Here is a 16,293-nt window from a genome sequence, read left to right on the forward strand (position 1 = left end):
ATTACTACTGCACTTTATTACAATAACCATTGCATCTATCTCGGCCTCGCTGGGTGTCGCGTTGCACCACTATACGAGTAGATAACCTCGCATTCAACATCCGACTCCAAACGTATTTAATGAATTGAACGAGGTAAAACTGATGGAAAAACACAGCACAAAATACAGCATCTATTAATACTTGAAATATCAATACAATGAACGAACATGACATCATCATAACATTGTCTTAGATAACATGAAACTCAATAATAGATCCTGGATGGACCAGGCACCTACATTAGTACTGGATAGCTATACAAGAGAATAAGCTACTGTGTTAAGGGCACATCGTGTAATCACCATACTGCAGCCTAAATGTACAGTACTACGCATAACACTGAATTGTGGATGAGATATTTTGTCATCCTTGCTCTCAAGATCGTAATAAGGTTACATGGGTGCAAGTCTGACTTGACGTATTCAATTACAAGTAACATTCACAATAATGCCAGTGGCAGGCTTCGTTGTTAACTAGGCCTCATATTTATCATCACAATTTAACATTATAAAGGCATTTACAGCATTATAACGGCCATCCTAACATTATAACAGCATTTCCAGTATTATAAGAACATAGACGAACTTACAGACAATGCTTCTTAAATTCTCACAATGAAAATATGCACCTGTCTTCTCTGAGACGCTATTTGTGCCTCCATTTTGTACTCTGTGTAATGGCTGACACCCTGCCACGTGGCTGAGAGAATGTCAAATCGTAACTTCCTGGTCACGTGACCAAACTCAACATCAATACAGGAAGTTCCTGTGTACGCACACCCACACCTGCCGTGAGGCAGAACAGCATCCACCTACACGTATGTCACTGAATTTATGAAAGATTTTACTTTTTACTTTTGTTTCCGTCAATATTACAGGCATTTACAGTGCTTGAAGTAAAATCTACAATGAACATTGTACGTATGTATATAGCATGAGGATAAAGAGAACAGAAGAAGTACGCAGTGACTGTTGGTCAAATACAGCAGGTTAAGTATTTGCCTGTAGAATAACACCCACCATACAAGTCTACTTCTTCGGGTGTGACATTCATTCAAGTTGTCGGTACAAATTTCAATGGTATTACCTTAAATAAAGACATTCGATGAACAATGGTTATTATTGTCATGAGGACTCCCACATTTCCAGCATACTACCATGAGAGCAAGACTTTTTATATTCATGTGGGCGATGAATGCTTGAGTAATATTGTTATTGCCAGATTCATTCAAGTCTTAAGTAAACCATGCTGAACAAGGTTAAAATGTAATATACAAAAGCATTTTTGCAAAAAACTGATATATATACATATTTCTTATGGGAAAAATTCGTTTGGTATATGTCATTTTTGGTATAATTCCTACCTTCTGGAACAAATTAACTACGTATACCGAGGTACCACTGTATTTTAAATGTCTGGTTGAATAACAAGGATATTTTAAATATATTTAACAGAATTCAGTTGTTTTGTAACGTGGAAATAATGCACGTTAATTTAAAACTACATTTTACTGGGTTGCAGATTATTTTTGATTTGCGTATTCATTGTGCACAATTTTATTTGTGTGTGAGATATACACCACTTTTTCTAGATTTGAAGTTTTCGTGACTGCAAGGATCCATACTCTTTGGTTCTTTCGGTATAGTCACGTAGGTGAAAAAAATAAAAAAATAAAATCACAACGTTTCGATTGCAACACAGGCAATCATCATCAGGTGTGACAACCACAGCAAGAATTTTTTTTGTTACAGCACTACCATTAGCATTGCCAGCCAGACCGTATGGAGGAAGGGCAATTGTCTAAACACCGTAGACAGTGCAAGCAATTTTGCTATTACATGAGGTGGAACATAATCGATAGAATCTCCTGCACTTTGACCCCAGCCTTTTCTCCCGGACCATTTCATAAATTTTATTTTTTAATGGTGCCACCTTCACAGAGTAATTTTTTCAATAAAGCAGATCCTTGCCAATTTAATATTGCATGATATAAGTCAACTGTATCTGACAAAATATAGAAATTGTACTTGTTTATTAAAGTATGTTCATGTATTTGGATAAATTATCAAAAAAGCATACATTTCTTTAAATAAGAAATAGAAAACTTGCAATCTGCTTTGCATGTGGAACTTTTAAGGTGTAGTTGTTTAATTTTAAGATTGTGGTTATGAAAAATTAATAAATTTTCAGAGGAATATACAGTGATTCTTAAAATATATGACTTTAATAAATTGGGAAGGAAGGTCTGCTAGCCAAAGATTATACAAATTAATTAATTCTAATTAATTTGTCAACAGTTCATTTTATTCATTGATATTTGTTTAACTTATTAAATTAGCATATATAGAAGCCAATCATCTTTACACGACATCAACATACAGCATATCTGGTATACACATACCAGGATAAAACATTTCCCAGAACATTATAGATATTTTAATATTTCAACCTCATAGTTTTTTCCCACTAAAGCCACCCATTCAATTTAATATGACTATTTACTTTCCAAACATGTTTTGCTCTCTAGTATAATATACAAGACTACATGTGGCATTGTGGTTCACGCACTGGCATATGAACATTGTCATGCACAACATGAATGGTAATTGTCTCAATGTACAAATATATATCATTATATGTAGCAGAGTATATATTCCACGTAGAAAAGTATAATTGTACACAGTATAGTACAGGGCACTTGGAAATAGTATCGCTGTTGCAAAGCCTCAGTCCATGAGCCCAGACCAGATATTGGACTTGCCAGTTCCACCTGAGGTGGCATGACTTTAGTAGGCCCATTTGCCTGATATGGCCAACAACAGTCCATTATGTGATAACCATTTGCAATGACTGGGTTATGCAATAATTCACTCTCAAAAGCCATGTAAATAAATCTGTAGTGCTAAAGTTCGGCTACCTGAGGTGGTAGCACCTGAGGTTATTCACAAGGTTGGCTATGTACCTCCGATTACCATCATTGGCTATGTACCGTGCAAAATAAGTTAAATGTACATACTCGGGCTGAACGATTGATCGATTTCAAATCGAAATTGTAATTTGAAACAATGTGATTAGCAAATCGCAAAGGTTGAGACTTTTTGTGATTTTTTTTAAGTTGGAATTGTTTACATTTTGTTATGTTATGTTGAGTTGGTGAAATAAATAGTATTGCTCCCAAGACAACATCTGCAACTCACTTGGACTGACTACACATCCATTCTCAGCTATATCTGTTCTGACCAATTGACAAATAAGGGTCTTTGCACTGCTCCTGCAAGAAATTTACAATATAATTTTACACATCAACATGCAAATAAAATTGCATATACTTCAGCATTAAATGCAACTATTCCAAGGAGCTGTTTCAAAATACAAATGCCACCATTACATGCAGCCGTTTCTAAATACATTTTAATGACAGCTAATTTTAAAAACATTGCCTTATTTGTGCTCAACTACAAAAATCATTCTACCTTATTATTTCATTGCCTCAGTTTGTTGTCCTTGGTAAAAATATAATAAGTTGCCTATTATAAACGGAAAGGTTTAACCCTGATGTTATTGGCTGTATTCCCAGTTCCTTGGGAGCCGTGAAGTTGATCAGCCCAAGGGGTCAGATATAGTGAAGGATGCCGTCAACAAACTTAAGGTGACTTTCAATTGTTAACCTTCCTCCTCCCCAAATTCTGAATTGCTCTTTTAGTCAAGTTATCAGTGTTAAAATTAGTCCCACAATTGGAATGTTGCGAATTCAAAAGCCAATTAGGAGTTGACCTTGGCCATCATGCTTTCTTGATTAATTCATCGAGTAAAACGTTGTGCGAAGTCAGCAGTGGTTGTCCCATGGAAAGGCTGGCCCTGAGACCCCACCATAGCAATGTGGAATTTCCACCACTGACTCTGGACTGCCAATGTGGATCAGTTTCACCCAATACTCATTATAGCATGGTGCGCCTTTTGAGTTTTGTTATGAGCAGATCACATTTAATGTGCAGTTTGTTGTTATTGTTTACTACATTTGGCAACTGTTGCACCTTTTAGGCTAGGTCCTCTCAATTTTCATGATGAGTAAACTGACATGAATGAGATGTCTATTGTAAAACGAAAATTTTATGGATTTGTCATGTTTGGCAGGGGAGTTCCCATGTATGTTACTGCATAAGATATGTGCTGTGCTAACTTTAAACTGTCCTACTTCTCATGCAGGTTATATTTACAGTATTGAACATTTTCCTCATGTTTAGTTTGATGTTTTTTTTGTGTGTGTATATCTACCTTCGTGAGTGCCAGTACTTTTTTATCCTGTATTTGTTCATGGATCACACGACAAAGAAAAATGAACAGCTTTGCCTTGCTCAAGGAATACGACGCATCATGTTCTTTTTTTTTTCGAATTCTTATCCCCGTTCCCTGCCCCCTGTCCCCCATGTATTTCCCCATTGTGTCGTGTCTCATCCATCGGACTCTGCACAATGAAAGAAAAATGAGTTCGATTCCGAAAATAAAATGAATACAATGTAATTGGCGAAAGTAGCTTTGCATTCAAAATGAAATTGGTGAAATAGTTGGTCGACTTTGGGACTGATGCCCATGTCATGGGTAAGGAGGCAGCATGCCTCTGAGATGGTAGGTCAAAGCCCTGAGACCGTGACGGATGAGTGGGGAACATGAACACAGCCACACTGATACAGATGTTTTGTGTGCAATACACCGAATGTAACGCAACAGCTCAAGCAATGATTCATATCGCCATTTGGAGTTCACGATCTGTGGATATGTCATCCTTTATATACACGCACGTATAAATGTCTGAAATATTCTGATGATAATGGAAATATAACAATAAAGCAATGTTTCGATTTAAAGCTTTCGTGACTGCAGGGATTCATCTTCTTGGTTCTTTCGGTAAAGTCACGTAGAATGGAAATAATAAAATAATAATAATAAAACATAATAAAATAATTCTCACGACGTTTCGGCCACAACGCAAGCAGCCGTCCTCAGGTGAAGAACAGGTCTGTCAGAAAGACAGCATCTGAATGAACACTTAGCAGCGTATATTTAAGCTGGATTGGAGGGGGAAGAGCGCCTTGACAAAGGAATTTGTATATCAAGAGGAATTTAGCATATTTATGGGAAATGCGGGTATGTGATTAGTACTACTTATGCCCGTGCATTATGCAGGATTAGCAGCATCAAAGGGAGGGGATAGGGGTAGCATTAATAAAGGGAAGGAGTGTTAATAGTATGTAGCTGCAGTAACTAAAACCACCACGTAAACAACTAAAGTATAAACTACATAGTATCATCAGTATACTAAATATACTCTACAATAAGCTGAGTTACTAACAGTGAGTAATACATTACAATTCTACGTCGTAAAAAATATAATATGCTTCCATCTAAACTTTATTCTCTTACATCACACGAGTCTACACCGTACTATATACTGCCACTAGCATAAGTACTCGGCGTTGCCCGGGTGAAAAATATATTTCTTAATAACCTTACATATATACACAGATGGGCTGCTACCCCTGCCCCCCCCCCCCCCCCAGCCACGATCTCCTCGGCCGCTGTGCAGTAATATGTACGGCCTATAGTGTGGTGGGGTGTCGAGGCCTAGTACCGTGCAGAGCCTCCGGCCTCGCCTAAATTGCCCACCCGGCTGAGGCTGGGTACGGGTGCCATTCCCCCCCCCCCTGCGCTACAATAATACTGTCTAATCGCTATTATTTTATTATCTACCGACCCTATAATAGTAATTGCACACATTGGGGTGGGGGGGGGAGTGAAGAGGACATGAAACTTTGATGAATTTACCTCAGAGTCGCGTGGTGGGTGTCGAGGCCTAGTACCATGCAGAGCCTCCGGCCTCGCCTAGATTGCCCACCCGGCTGAGGCTGGGTACCCCCCCCCCCCCCGCGCTACAATAATACTGTCTAATCGCTATAATTGTATTATCTACCGACCCTATAATAGTAATTGCACACATTGTGGTGGGGGGGGAGTGAAGAGGACGTGAAACTTTGATGAATTTACCTCAGAGTCGCGTGTTAATGCGTGCGCATATTTTTAACGGGAATTAAAAATGGCGTCCACCCGGCAGCGAATGCGTCGCTACCCATTGCCAGGGGCAACCGCCGTCCAATGAAACTGCGTATGGTCTGGCCACACAGACACACACACAGACAAACCGACAGACAGACATTCACGATTTTATATATATAGATAGACAACCCCAACATTAAATTATATACTGTATTGCTATAAACCACCCTAAACCTTATACATTGTAATATTACACTATGTATTATTCTACCCACCCTAATGTATATCACACTGCTGTATATTCACTATACAATTACGATACTATATATTACTTTGTACATTGTATTAAGCATATAAATTTTATACTATTTGTTATTATACACTGTACCATTGACCGTCGTGTGAAAGATACTAAGAGGAAGCAACGAAATATGTCAAGGGGAGAGTAGTGAGGAAACTTGCAGCGGAGCAAATAATCCATTCCCTGCAAAGAATACAATGCCAGTGAGTGGAACGCGGTCTGAAAGTCACCGTAAACGTGAACACAATCAGTTGAGATCCGAAATGGTTTATTACGTCCTTCCAATGATTGCTAAGCCAGAATCCATCTTCTCGGTTGAAATTGTCTCTGTGTTTGTATATGTGGATCGCCTCATGAACGAATCTCTCATGGTAGCCAGATGGCTGGCAGGGAACCTCTGTCTTGGAGAAGTCAATATCATGTGAGCCCACTGAATTGTAACAGTGATCTGCCACGGCTGAGGTGTTTGTCCTACCGTGTTTCAAGTCTGCTTTATGTTCACGGATGCGGTCCGAGACATGTCGTTTGGTTTCTCCAATGTAACTGCTACCACAGAGGAAACTTAGTTTGTAGACGCCAGGGCACTGTATGTCTGGAACCACATCTTTTACAGACGGGACCAGATCACGGATTTTATGTACTGTGTTGAATCGGACCTGGATTTTGGAGATCTTTTTTTGTGACCCCAGCAATGTAGGGTAAGGTGATGGTCTTGAAAGGCTCCTCAACAGTATCCTTCTTGATGGTTGGAGTGATGGCTTTGCGGATTGTGTAGTCGGAGTAACCATTAGCCTTAAGAGCTTGGCGTACGTGTTTGAGTTCACTGGCAATGTGTTCCTGGTCGGAGATGCATTGGGCTCTATGGTGTGCATAATGCACGGGCATAAGTAGTACTAATCACATACCTGCATTTTCCATATCCCCTCCCTTTGATGCTGCTAATCCTGCATAATGCACGGGCATAAGTAGTACTAATCACATACCTGCATTTCCATAAATATGCAAAATTTCTATTGATATGCAAATTCCTTTGTCAAGGCGCTCTTCCCCCTCCAACCCAGCTTAAATATATACTGCCAAGCCTGGTGGTGTTCATTCAGACGCTGTCTTTCTGACAGACCTGTTCTTCACCTGAGGACGGCTGCTTGCGTTGTGGCCGAAACGTCGTGAGAATTATTAATGTTTTATATTTATTATTTTATTATTTCCATTCTACGTGACTTTACCGAAAGAACCAAGAAGAAAAATAAAGCAATGGTACTATGAATGATAACATATACAGTGTTTCCTATTTCATGATATTGATTGACCATATAATACTATTAATCAGAGTTTGGGGAAGACTAGTGTGAAATATTACACCGCCTTTAATATAACCAGCAGATTAAATAAACCCATTGAGACACATGCAACATTGTCTCTTGCAAGGGCGACTTGGGTAATTAGTTATGCTACCATTGTGCGGAGCTTTGTAAGCTACGAAAATCCATTCGATATCAGTTAAAAATATATGCATTCATCCAAGGTCTCACAAGCCAAGGCATAAATAAAAAATAAATATTTTTTTTATCATAAAAAAATATTTACAAAAAGGGAACAGCCGCACGAAGATGACATGAAGAGAGTACAAATAAACATTATAAAAAGGGAGGCATAATCTCATGTACTTTGGCCGAAGTTATTCACAGCAACATTAGAAAATACTCTCTACAAATATAATTGGAGAAGCAATGGCATACATTTTAATGGAGAAACAATGAATAACTTAAGATTTTCGGATGAAATATTGATGATAATTTTCAAAGGAATATGGCAGAATATGTGATAACAACTTAATAAAGAAACCTACAAAGTTGAGCCAAGATGAATATGAGTAAAGCAAAGGTCATTTACAGGAAATAATGTTAAGGATTGGGAAACAGTAGAGCATGTGTATCTGGAACAGCAATTGAAGACGGCCTGGGATCAAAAGGATTACATAGAGATATACAAGAGAACAGGTTGGAGTAATTTTCGAATACTGAACTCGAAAAGAAAGAGTCGCAAAAACATGTGCCTCAAGAAGATTTGTTTTCATTAGTGTGTACTACCTGGTATGAGAACCATAAACACAGACCATTAAACAAGCACTGAAAAGTGCTCATCAAAGAAATGCGTTCTCAAAATTACACAGAAAGACAAATAGAGGAACACGTGAATTGGAGAAAATACATAGATTAAACGCATACAGGAATTCATACTGTTAAGAAAAACAAGTTGGCTTCCGCTGAGCAACAACAATGAGTGGTTTCACAGTCGGACACTATGTTAATGCTACCTTATAAATAACCAGGACTTGTTTAAGAAATTCATTAGTTGAGCTTCTGCATGATATCAGTTGATGGTGATTTCATATTATGATGACTTTTGCTTGAAGTATGACCATGCTTGTAACCATACTCTGATTTTATCGTGAGGTCATCATAACATTATAATAATCAATAATTATTCATTCAGAAGCAGGCAAGCACCCATATAATTAAACGTTTGAAAACCAAAACATTAAAAAATTTGGTTGCCATTTGGCATCGCGTGCTTTCCAATGCACTACTGCGGCCGTCTGGAATGCTCTTCCTTCCGATGTTATGAATCCATTGGAGCTATGCAATTCTTAATCTAGATTGAAAACTAATTTATTTAGAACTGCTTTTTGTGTTTAGTTTGTTGTCCTTCGATTGCCATGACAGGTTATGTATGTTGCAAAGTTCAACATACATACTTCAATGTCTGCTAATAAAACTTGGGACAAGCCAGAGTCGACAACATTGATATGGCTCCCATGTGATTAATGGATAATCTTTGTTTTCACGTGATGATGTAATTGTTAAATTTCCTTGACATAATGTATACTTCATTAGCGAAGGTCATTTCATATCTATGCCACCCTTGTTTTCTAAAACAATATATAGAAGCTATCTAAATTAAGGGGCTTACCTTTTTTCAGAGTAAATGCTGTCGTGTTTGAAATGAAAATTTAAAAGATTGTCAACAATTAGCTTATATTTACAGTATATGAGGCACACTAAATGTTAATCTCAAGGACACAGATGGTTCAGAAAAAAAACGCTCGCATTGATAGATTTATATTTTTAAAAATACAATCTATTACTTAAGGCATTCCAATGTTGTGTCCGTCATTGTGATAGTTTGACCATACATTACCAATGCTTGTCAATGCGGGTTGGTGAAAGAGGGGAGAGATCCCAGGACCGTTCAGATATGAATCGCCACTTGTCTCAGCCGTGGCTGGGCTTCGAGCTCACAGGGTTCATAGTGCATTACGCTACCCATTGCATCACCACAATTCATGAACGATAAATAACTTCGACATGTGAGATGATCTATTGAATGCATTATCTTAATTATTTAATTTATTTTCTTTCTCCGTGACTTTACCGAAAGAACCAAAGAGTAATTCCTGCAGTCACGAAAGCTTCAAATAAAGAGTATGTTGTTTACACACGTATCGGCATGGCACCTGCTTTGTAGAAATAACAATCAATTATGCAGAGCAGTTTTGTTCGGTTTATGATGAACATTAAACGATTCATGCAAACTGAAAATAAAGCACACGATGCTTAATGCTCAGGAAATTCATTATTAGTATCCCTAACTCACAATCATAAAGCCATGAGTTTAAATCCCAGTCAGAGTTTATCAACTCAGCCCATTGGGGTCCATCAATAATTGCTGATTTGTGATAAAAGTCCAGAGTGGCTGTACTGCAGACAGATTGGTTCTCACCATAGGAATGTGGAATTTCCACAACTGGCTAAGATTTGCCATTGGAGATGAGCAATATGGATGCTTCGTTGAAGGTCGCTAGTTACATTTTGGGCACCCTTACAACAGAGAGATTCATATTCACAGGACTAATATATGGGCAAGAGAATGATTACAAGCTTTAAATGCCCTGGTGTTTAATGGATAACATTAAATGCACCATACTCTCCATCATGAATTTATGAGCTGGAGTGCTAAATGGCCTTACTGGCCTTTGGCTTGTTGTGTTATTAGCAACAAACGGGACATTCATCTTTATCCCTCATTTACTTCCAGCTTATATTCCACAAGGCCAGATATAAATGGGATAACTAAACAGACGTTCTTGTTTTTTGTTTGTTAAAGAGATATTTAATGTTTGATTTATTTTATCGCGTATCATTTATCATTGTTCAATGCAGTACTGTATGGTTTTTGCGTTTCACATAAAATCACGTAGAAGCCAGAATGAGACGCAAGTAAGAAAACCATCACTCGTTGTGTCGATGACTTCCAGCTGTGAAGCAAATTCAAATCAAAATGTACAGTATTACAGTTCGGATCTTTTCAAAAGTGTATCTTTTTGTCAAATAAAAAACATTATCTTCAACAAATGCTACTTTGATGTGTGTGGTTGGACTGGAATACGCAGCACCTATTGTGAAATGCGTACAACCTTACCATTCTATTGACCGCTCGCTCTGTGGGTGTCTATACAAAAATCCCATGCATTTTATAGTGAATACATTTTGTCTAGCTGAAAAATGAATTTGGACGCGTATTTATTAGGCTGGAGCTCTGGTTGAGATGTGGATTTTTAGATGTTTGATGTTTTCTTGAATTTTACATTTTTCATACAAACCAGTTTTTCATATGTACTGCTGAATAATAGATTGCTGTCTCGTATTGCAATGATGGGATTGTTAAACAATTGAATAACACTCCTGCCAAATTAATGATACAGTGAAGTTCAGTGAAATATACAACATGCCATTGCATACATTTCCAGGCGTGTGGATTTCCGAGTATTAGTTATGCATGATATTGTTGGGTCCATAGAGTTTGTACGTATAATATAAATACGAATGAAACCAGAAGTGTTTCACAGGAAGCCGTCTGCTACTGCTACAGGAGCTCTCAATTACAAGAATATCGGTCTCATAATGTATCTGCTATCCAAACATATAAAGAGCCTCATTAAAAAGTCAGTTCTCACTAATTTGTTGGGGATACAATTGTAATAAAGGACTTCGACGACACACAGCTTGATCTCCGTCTCTGTCTTTATTCTTGTTATGCCGCTCACACTCCGCCGGTCCCGACCGTGGACCGGCTGTTCCACTGGCGCACCCCGCGCGCTCTTTCCATCAGTTGCACTCCCGCACACCGTTGGCTGACGGTGTGCTTGGAGCCATCTCCAGCCACGTGGACGATGGCGCTGGAGACCTTCCACGGCTCGACGTGGTCCCACTTCGAGTCTATGCCAACTGCCACGAGCCTCTTTGGAATCCCCCTTATATTCCCCTCTCTCGTCATCCCGACGAGGAGGTGGACGAGGTCGACCCCGACAGTCGCGTGCGAAGTGGCCGAGTCGGCCGCATCGATAGCACGCCATGTCGGCCCGCCGGCTGGCCCCCCCGACGTCCCGGCGAGGCGCCGATGAGGGCGCCGAGCGTGTCATCGCTCCCTTCCGTGGAACCCAATGGCCCGTCGCAGCAGTGAGGTCGCCAGGCCCCACGTCGTCCGGAGTGTGGACAACCCGCGACGGTGCCCATCCTACGGGTTCCCCATCGACGGCCTGATCGCCCGTCCAGGCGGCCATCTGCGCCCAGCGGCGCAAGTTCAATTGTGCGTCAAGGCACTTGGCCGCCAACCGGGAGGTTAGCGGCTCGTGGCCACACACGGGCATAGGGATGGCCAGGTCTTTGGACAGCTACAACATCTTGCTGAGTATCAATGGCTCCAGCAAATTGGGCTTAGTGCCTGGGTACGCGGCCATGGCCAGCGCAATCAGAGTGCCACGGTAGGCTATGGGCGATTTCTCCGGCGCACGATTGCGTTGGACGAACCTACGGTGAGTGTCGGATGGAGGCTCGTAGGCCTCCGCCATGTCGTCGAAAGCCCCCCGCAGCATCGCCTTCTTCTCAGCCGGAATGGAACGGAAGAACTTAAAGGATGCATCATTCCAGGAGCGTCAGCAGGGCCTCCAACGCCTCCTCCTCCGTCCACCTGGCGGAGCGGACGGCCGATTCGAAGCGCCAAGCGAACACGCTCCAGACCCTGCCAGCGCACAAATCTTTAATAGTCGGCAGGCGGTGGCTGCGACTCCCGCCGCCGCCACCCCCGGACGCAGCTGCACCACGCGGCGGGGACAAAATGGTGGCCTCCCCCGATACCGTCGCGGCCGCGCGCAAGATGGCGGCGCCCTGCCACGTGTCGGCGATGGCGGGAAGCCTCGCAGAGGCCGCGATGGCGGAAGGCTCGGGCCCTCCCGAAGACTCCCCATCCCGCGGCCCGACGCGTGGTTGTCCCGGCCCCGTTGCGACCAGGGTCACCAAATTCAGCAAAACAGCCCACAGCGAGTCAATCTGCTCCGCCACGCGCCGCCAGCCTTCCTCGGCACCCGAAGACGGAGACGGCCCGGCTCCATCGATGACATCTTCCACCCCAGCAGAGTCGCGCGTCACCGTCCCGTCTGTGCCTTCTGCGCCCGGGACCGCCACATCACGAGGAAGATCGTCGTCGTCATCAGAAGGTGTGGGTTGATTCTTCTTTTTGAGATGCTTAGACATCTCGAACCGCTTCTGACTCCAATGTAATAAAGGACTTCGACGACACACAGCTTGGTCTCCATCTCTGTCTTTATTCTTGTTATGCCGCTCACACTCCGCCGGTCCCAACCGTGGACCGGCTGTTCCACTGGCGCGCCCCGCGCGCTCTTTCCGTCAGTTGCACTCCCACACACCGTTGGCTGACGGTGTGCTTGGAGCCGTCTCCAGCCACGTGGCCGATGGCACTAGAGACCTTCAATGGCTCGACGTGGTCCCACTTCGACTCTATGCCAACTGCCACGAGCCTCTTCCGGATCCCCCTTATATTCCCCTCTCTCGTCATCCCGTCTCCACCTTCCACCACGCCCTTTCCGAACCTTCCAGATCACGCCCTTCACTCAGCGCCCCCCCCCCCCCCGGCTCCGCCCCTAGGCTCTGCCCCTGATCATCCGGGCATCCGATTGGACCGGAGGTGGGCGGCAGACCTCCCCATACGCCCACCTTACTGGGCCCCATCCCCAATACTCCAGGCCGTCCGATTGGCCCAGAGCTGAGCGGGAAATCTCGCTTACGCTTGCATTACACAATTATGAAATTGGCAAACATTGGAGTGCTAATCGGGCCATTTCAATACAAATATAAACATTAATGACATCATTTACCTTTGTAGTAAATGTCGACAATCTTAGATGTTTCAAAGTAGTTTTAAAATATATTTAAAATTGAGTAAAATTAGGATAGCAACGAATAACATGACACTTGAATACCTTGTGACATTTTTCATAGCTTACAATTGTAATGCGAGCGTAAATGGTGTTGTTGCTGGGCTCGGGTCCAATCACACGGCCGGGGGTATTGGTGGGCGGAGCCGGGCCTGCGGGGCGTGTGGGAGGGGCCACCGTTCACCTCGGCTCCAATGGGGGGCGAGGTGAATGGGGGCGGAGCCAGCGGGAGAGAGAGAGATAGTATGGGGAGGTCGGATCTGAGGATCCGGAAGAGGAGGAGTCAGGGTCACGTGGGGGGCATGTATATAAGTGGGAGCCCAGAAGAGATCGGGTCAGTTGGGGAATCTAAGAGGCTGAGCCACGTTGGGTGGTGAGAGGGATCCGCGCCATCGGCCACGTGGCCAAAGGACCTCTGCACGCCGTCGTCCAGCGGTGTGCGGAGTGCGGGAATAGGGGAGTTAACGAGAGAGTGTGCGGGCAAGAGAGAGAGAGAGAGGGAGCATACGCGGGGCGCACGCGAGACAGGACTGGTCCGAGAGAGAGAGAGAGCGTGCGCGGGGCGCACGCGAGACAGCACTGGTCCGAGGAAGAGGCCAGTGGGGGTGCGGAGAAGAACCTAAATAAAAGACGAACGGAGACCAGCATCGCCTGACAGAGTCGTTTATTACACAATGATGTCCAAATTAAGGTATAAGAGTAAATAAACTGGCTGGGTTTAATTTTGTATTAAAAACCCTTCTGATCTGAAAACCGAAACAATTGTAAATGGTATGGTATTTGCACTATGTATATGATGTTGAATTATATGCTCACTAGCGGGAAGTACCCGGTGTTGCCCAGGCGAAAAAGACACACACACATCGACTTACACACATACAGACATCGACCCACACACATACAAGCACATCGACTTACACACACACTCACATATGGACTCACACACACAGACATCGACTTTAAACACACACACATGGTGTTATACACACACATCGATCACACACACACATACATAGACTCCCACATCGACCTACACACACACATATGGAGTTACACACACACATATGGACTTACACACACACATGGAAACACACACACATCGACGTACACACACACACATGGACGGACACACATAGACTCACACACAAACACACATCGACTCACATACGCACATAGAGCCACACACACATAGACTGACACACACATGGACTTACACACACACATCGACGTACACACACACATACATCGACTCACACATATACATCGACTCACACACACACATGGACTCACACACACAAACATATCAACTTACACACGCACATCGAAGCAGACACACACATCGACTCACACACACATGGACTTAGACACACACGTTATTATTCTATAATTTACCAACTTAATTTTTTTAAATTAGTTGTCTACACACACACACCATGCACACACATTGACTAACACACACACATCGACTGACACACACCCATATCGACTTGCGCACACACACATCGACCTGCACGCACACACATTGACTGATACACACACACACGGACATACACACACACATCGACTGACACACGCACACATATCAACTCACACACACACACATCGACCTGCACGCACAGACATCGACTGATACACACACACACGGACACACACATACACACATCGACGCACACAAACACATCGACTTACACACACATCGACTGACACACACACATATCGACTCACGCACACACACATCGACTTGCACACACATCGACTTTTACACACACACGGATGTATACACACACATCATCGCAGACACGCACTTCTCACACGCACACAAGGACTTAGACACACACATTATTATTTTAATATTTACCAACTTAATTTTGAAATATTAGTTGTCTACACACAAACATTATTATTTTAATGTTTCGGAACCGATTTTTTTTATATTAGTTTTCTATCTACGTGAGTTTAGCGAAAGAGGCAAGAAAAAAGTACTGACTTAACATTGCCGTGGTGAGGCCTAGTCCCGTGAAGAGCCCCCAGCCTCGCCTAGATTGCCCAGCCGGCCGAGGTGGCATCTTGGCAGGTTGGGGGCTGGGCCGCTACCCCCCCCACCATCCCCCCCGCTCACGCTACAATAATACTATCTAAGCGCTATAATACTAGTATCTACCGACCCTATAGTAGTAAGTGCACATATTGGGGTGGGGGGGAGAAGAGGACATGACACTTTGATTAATTTACCTCAGCGTTGTGTGTATTTTTTTTACATTTTTTACGCGAAGGAGAAATCCCCCCCTCGACCAATGACGCGTGTGCGTTGCTAGGGGCAACACCAGGGCAGCTTTAGGACTCGCGGAGCGGCGCGAGGAAATAATTAAATAAGAATGACCACTCAATTGTTTATTTAACTACTTTAAAGTTGACGGATGGGAAAATGGAATAGCGCTGGCTCACCACGGGGCTTATGGCGTGGTACCTGACTACTTAAAAAAAATGTATACCCCATGGTTTGCGAGCCAAATCCTTCGCAAGTTGCATCCACACACAGACAGACGGACAGACGGACAGACAGACGGACAGACAGACGGACAGACAGGCAGACAAAAAATTACGTTT

At 42.7% G+C, this 16,293-nt stretch overlaps 1 protein-coding gene across 2 annotated transcripts in view; it reads left to right on the forward strand.

The window, feature by feature from the left end:
* LOC133345374 (PTB domain-containing engulfment adapter protein 1-like) overlaps positions 1 to 16,293 on the forward strand; it is a 66,354-nt gene that overhangs the window by 26,929 nt on the left and 23,132 nt on the right. For both annotated transcript variants that reach the window (XM_061556072.1, XM_061556073.1), the window contains exon 4: positions 3,618 to 3,689. In XM_061556072.1, coding sequence (XP_061412056.1) covers positions 3,618 to 3,689 — 72 coding nt within the window. The remainder of the gene's footprint in view (positions 1 to 3,617; positions 3,690 to 16,293) is intronic.

This window comes from Lethenteron reissneri, chromosome 21 (genome assembly GCF_015708825.2).
Source record: "Lethenteron reissneri isolate LAM-NWPU_2019-01 chromosome 21, ASM1570882v1, whole genome shotgun sequence".
In the NCBI taxonomy this organism is placed as follows: Eukaryota; Metazoa; Chordata; class Hyperoartia; order Petromyzontiformes; family Petromyzontidae; genus Lethenteron; species Lethenteron reissneri.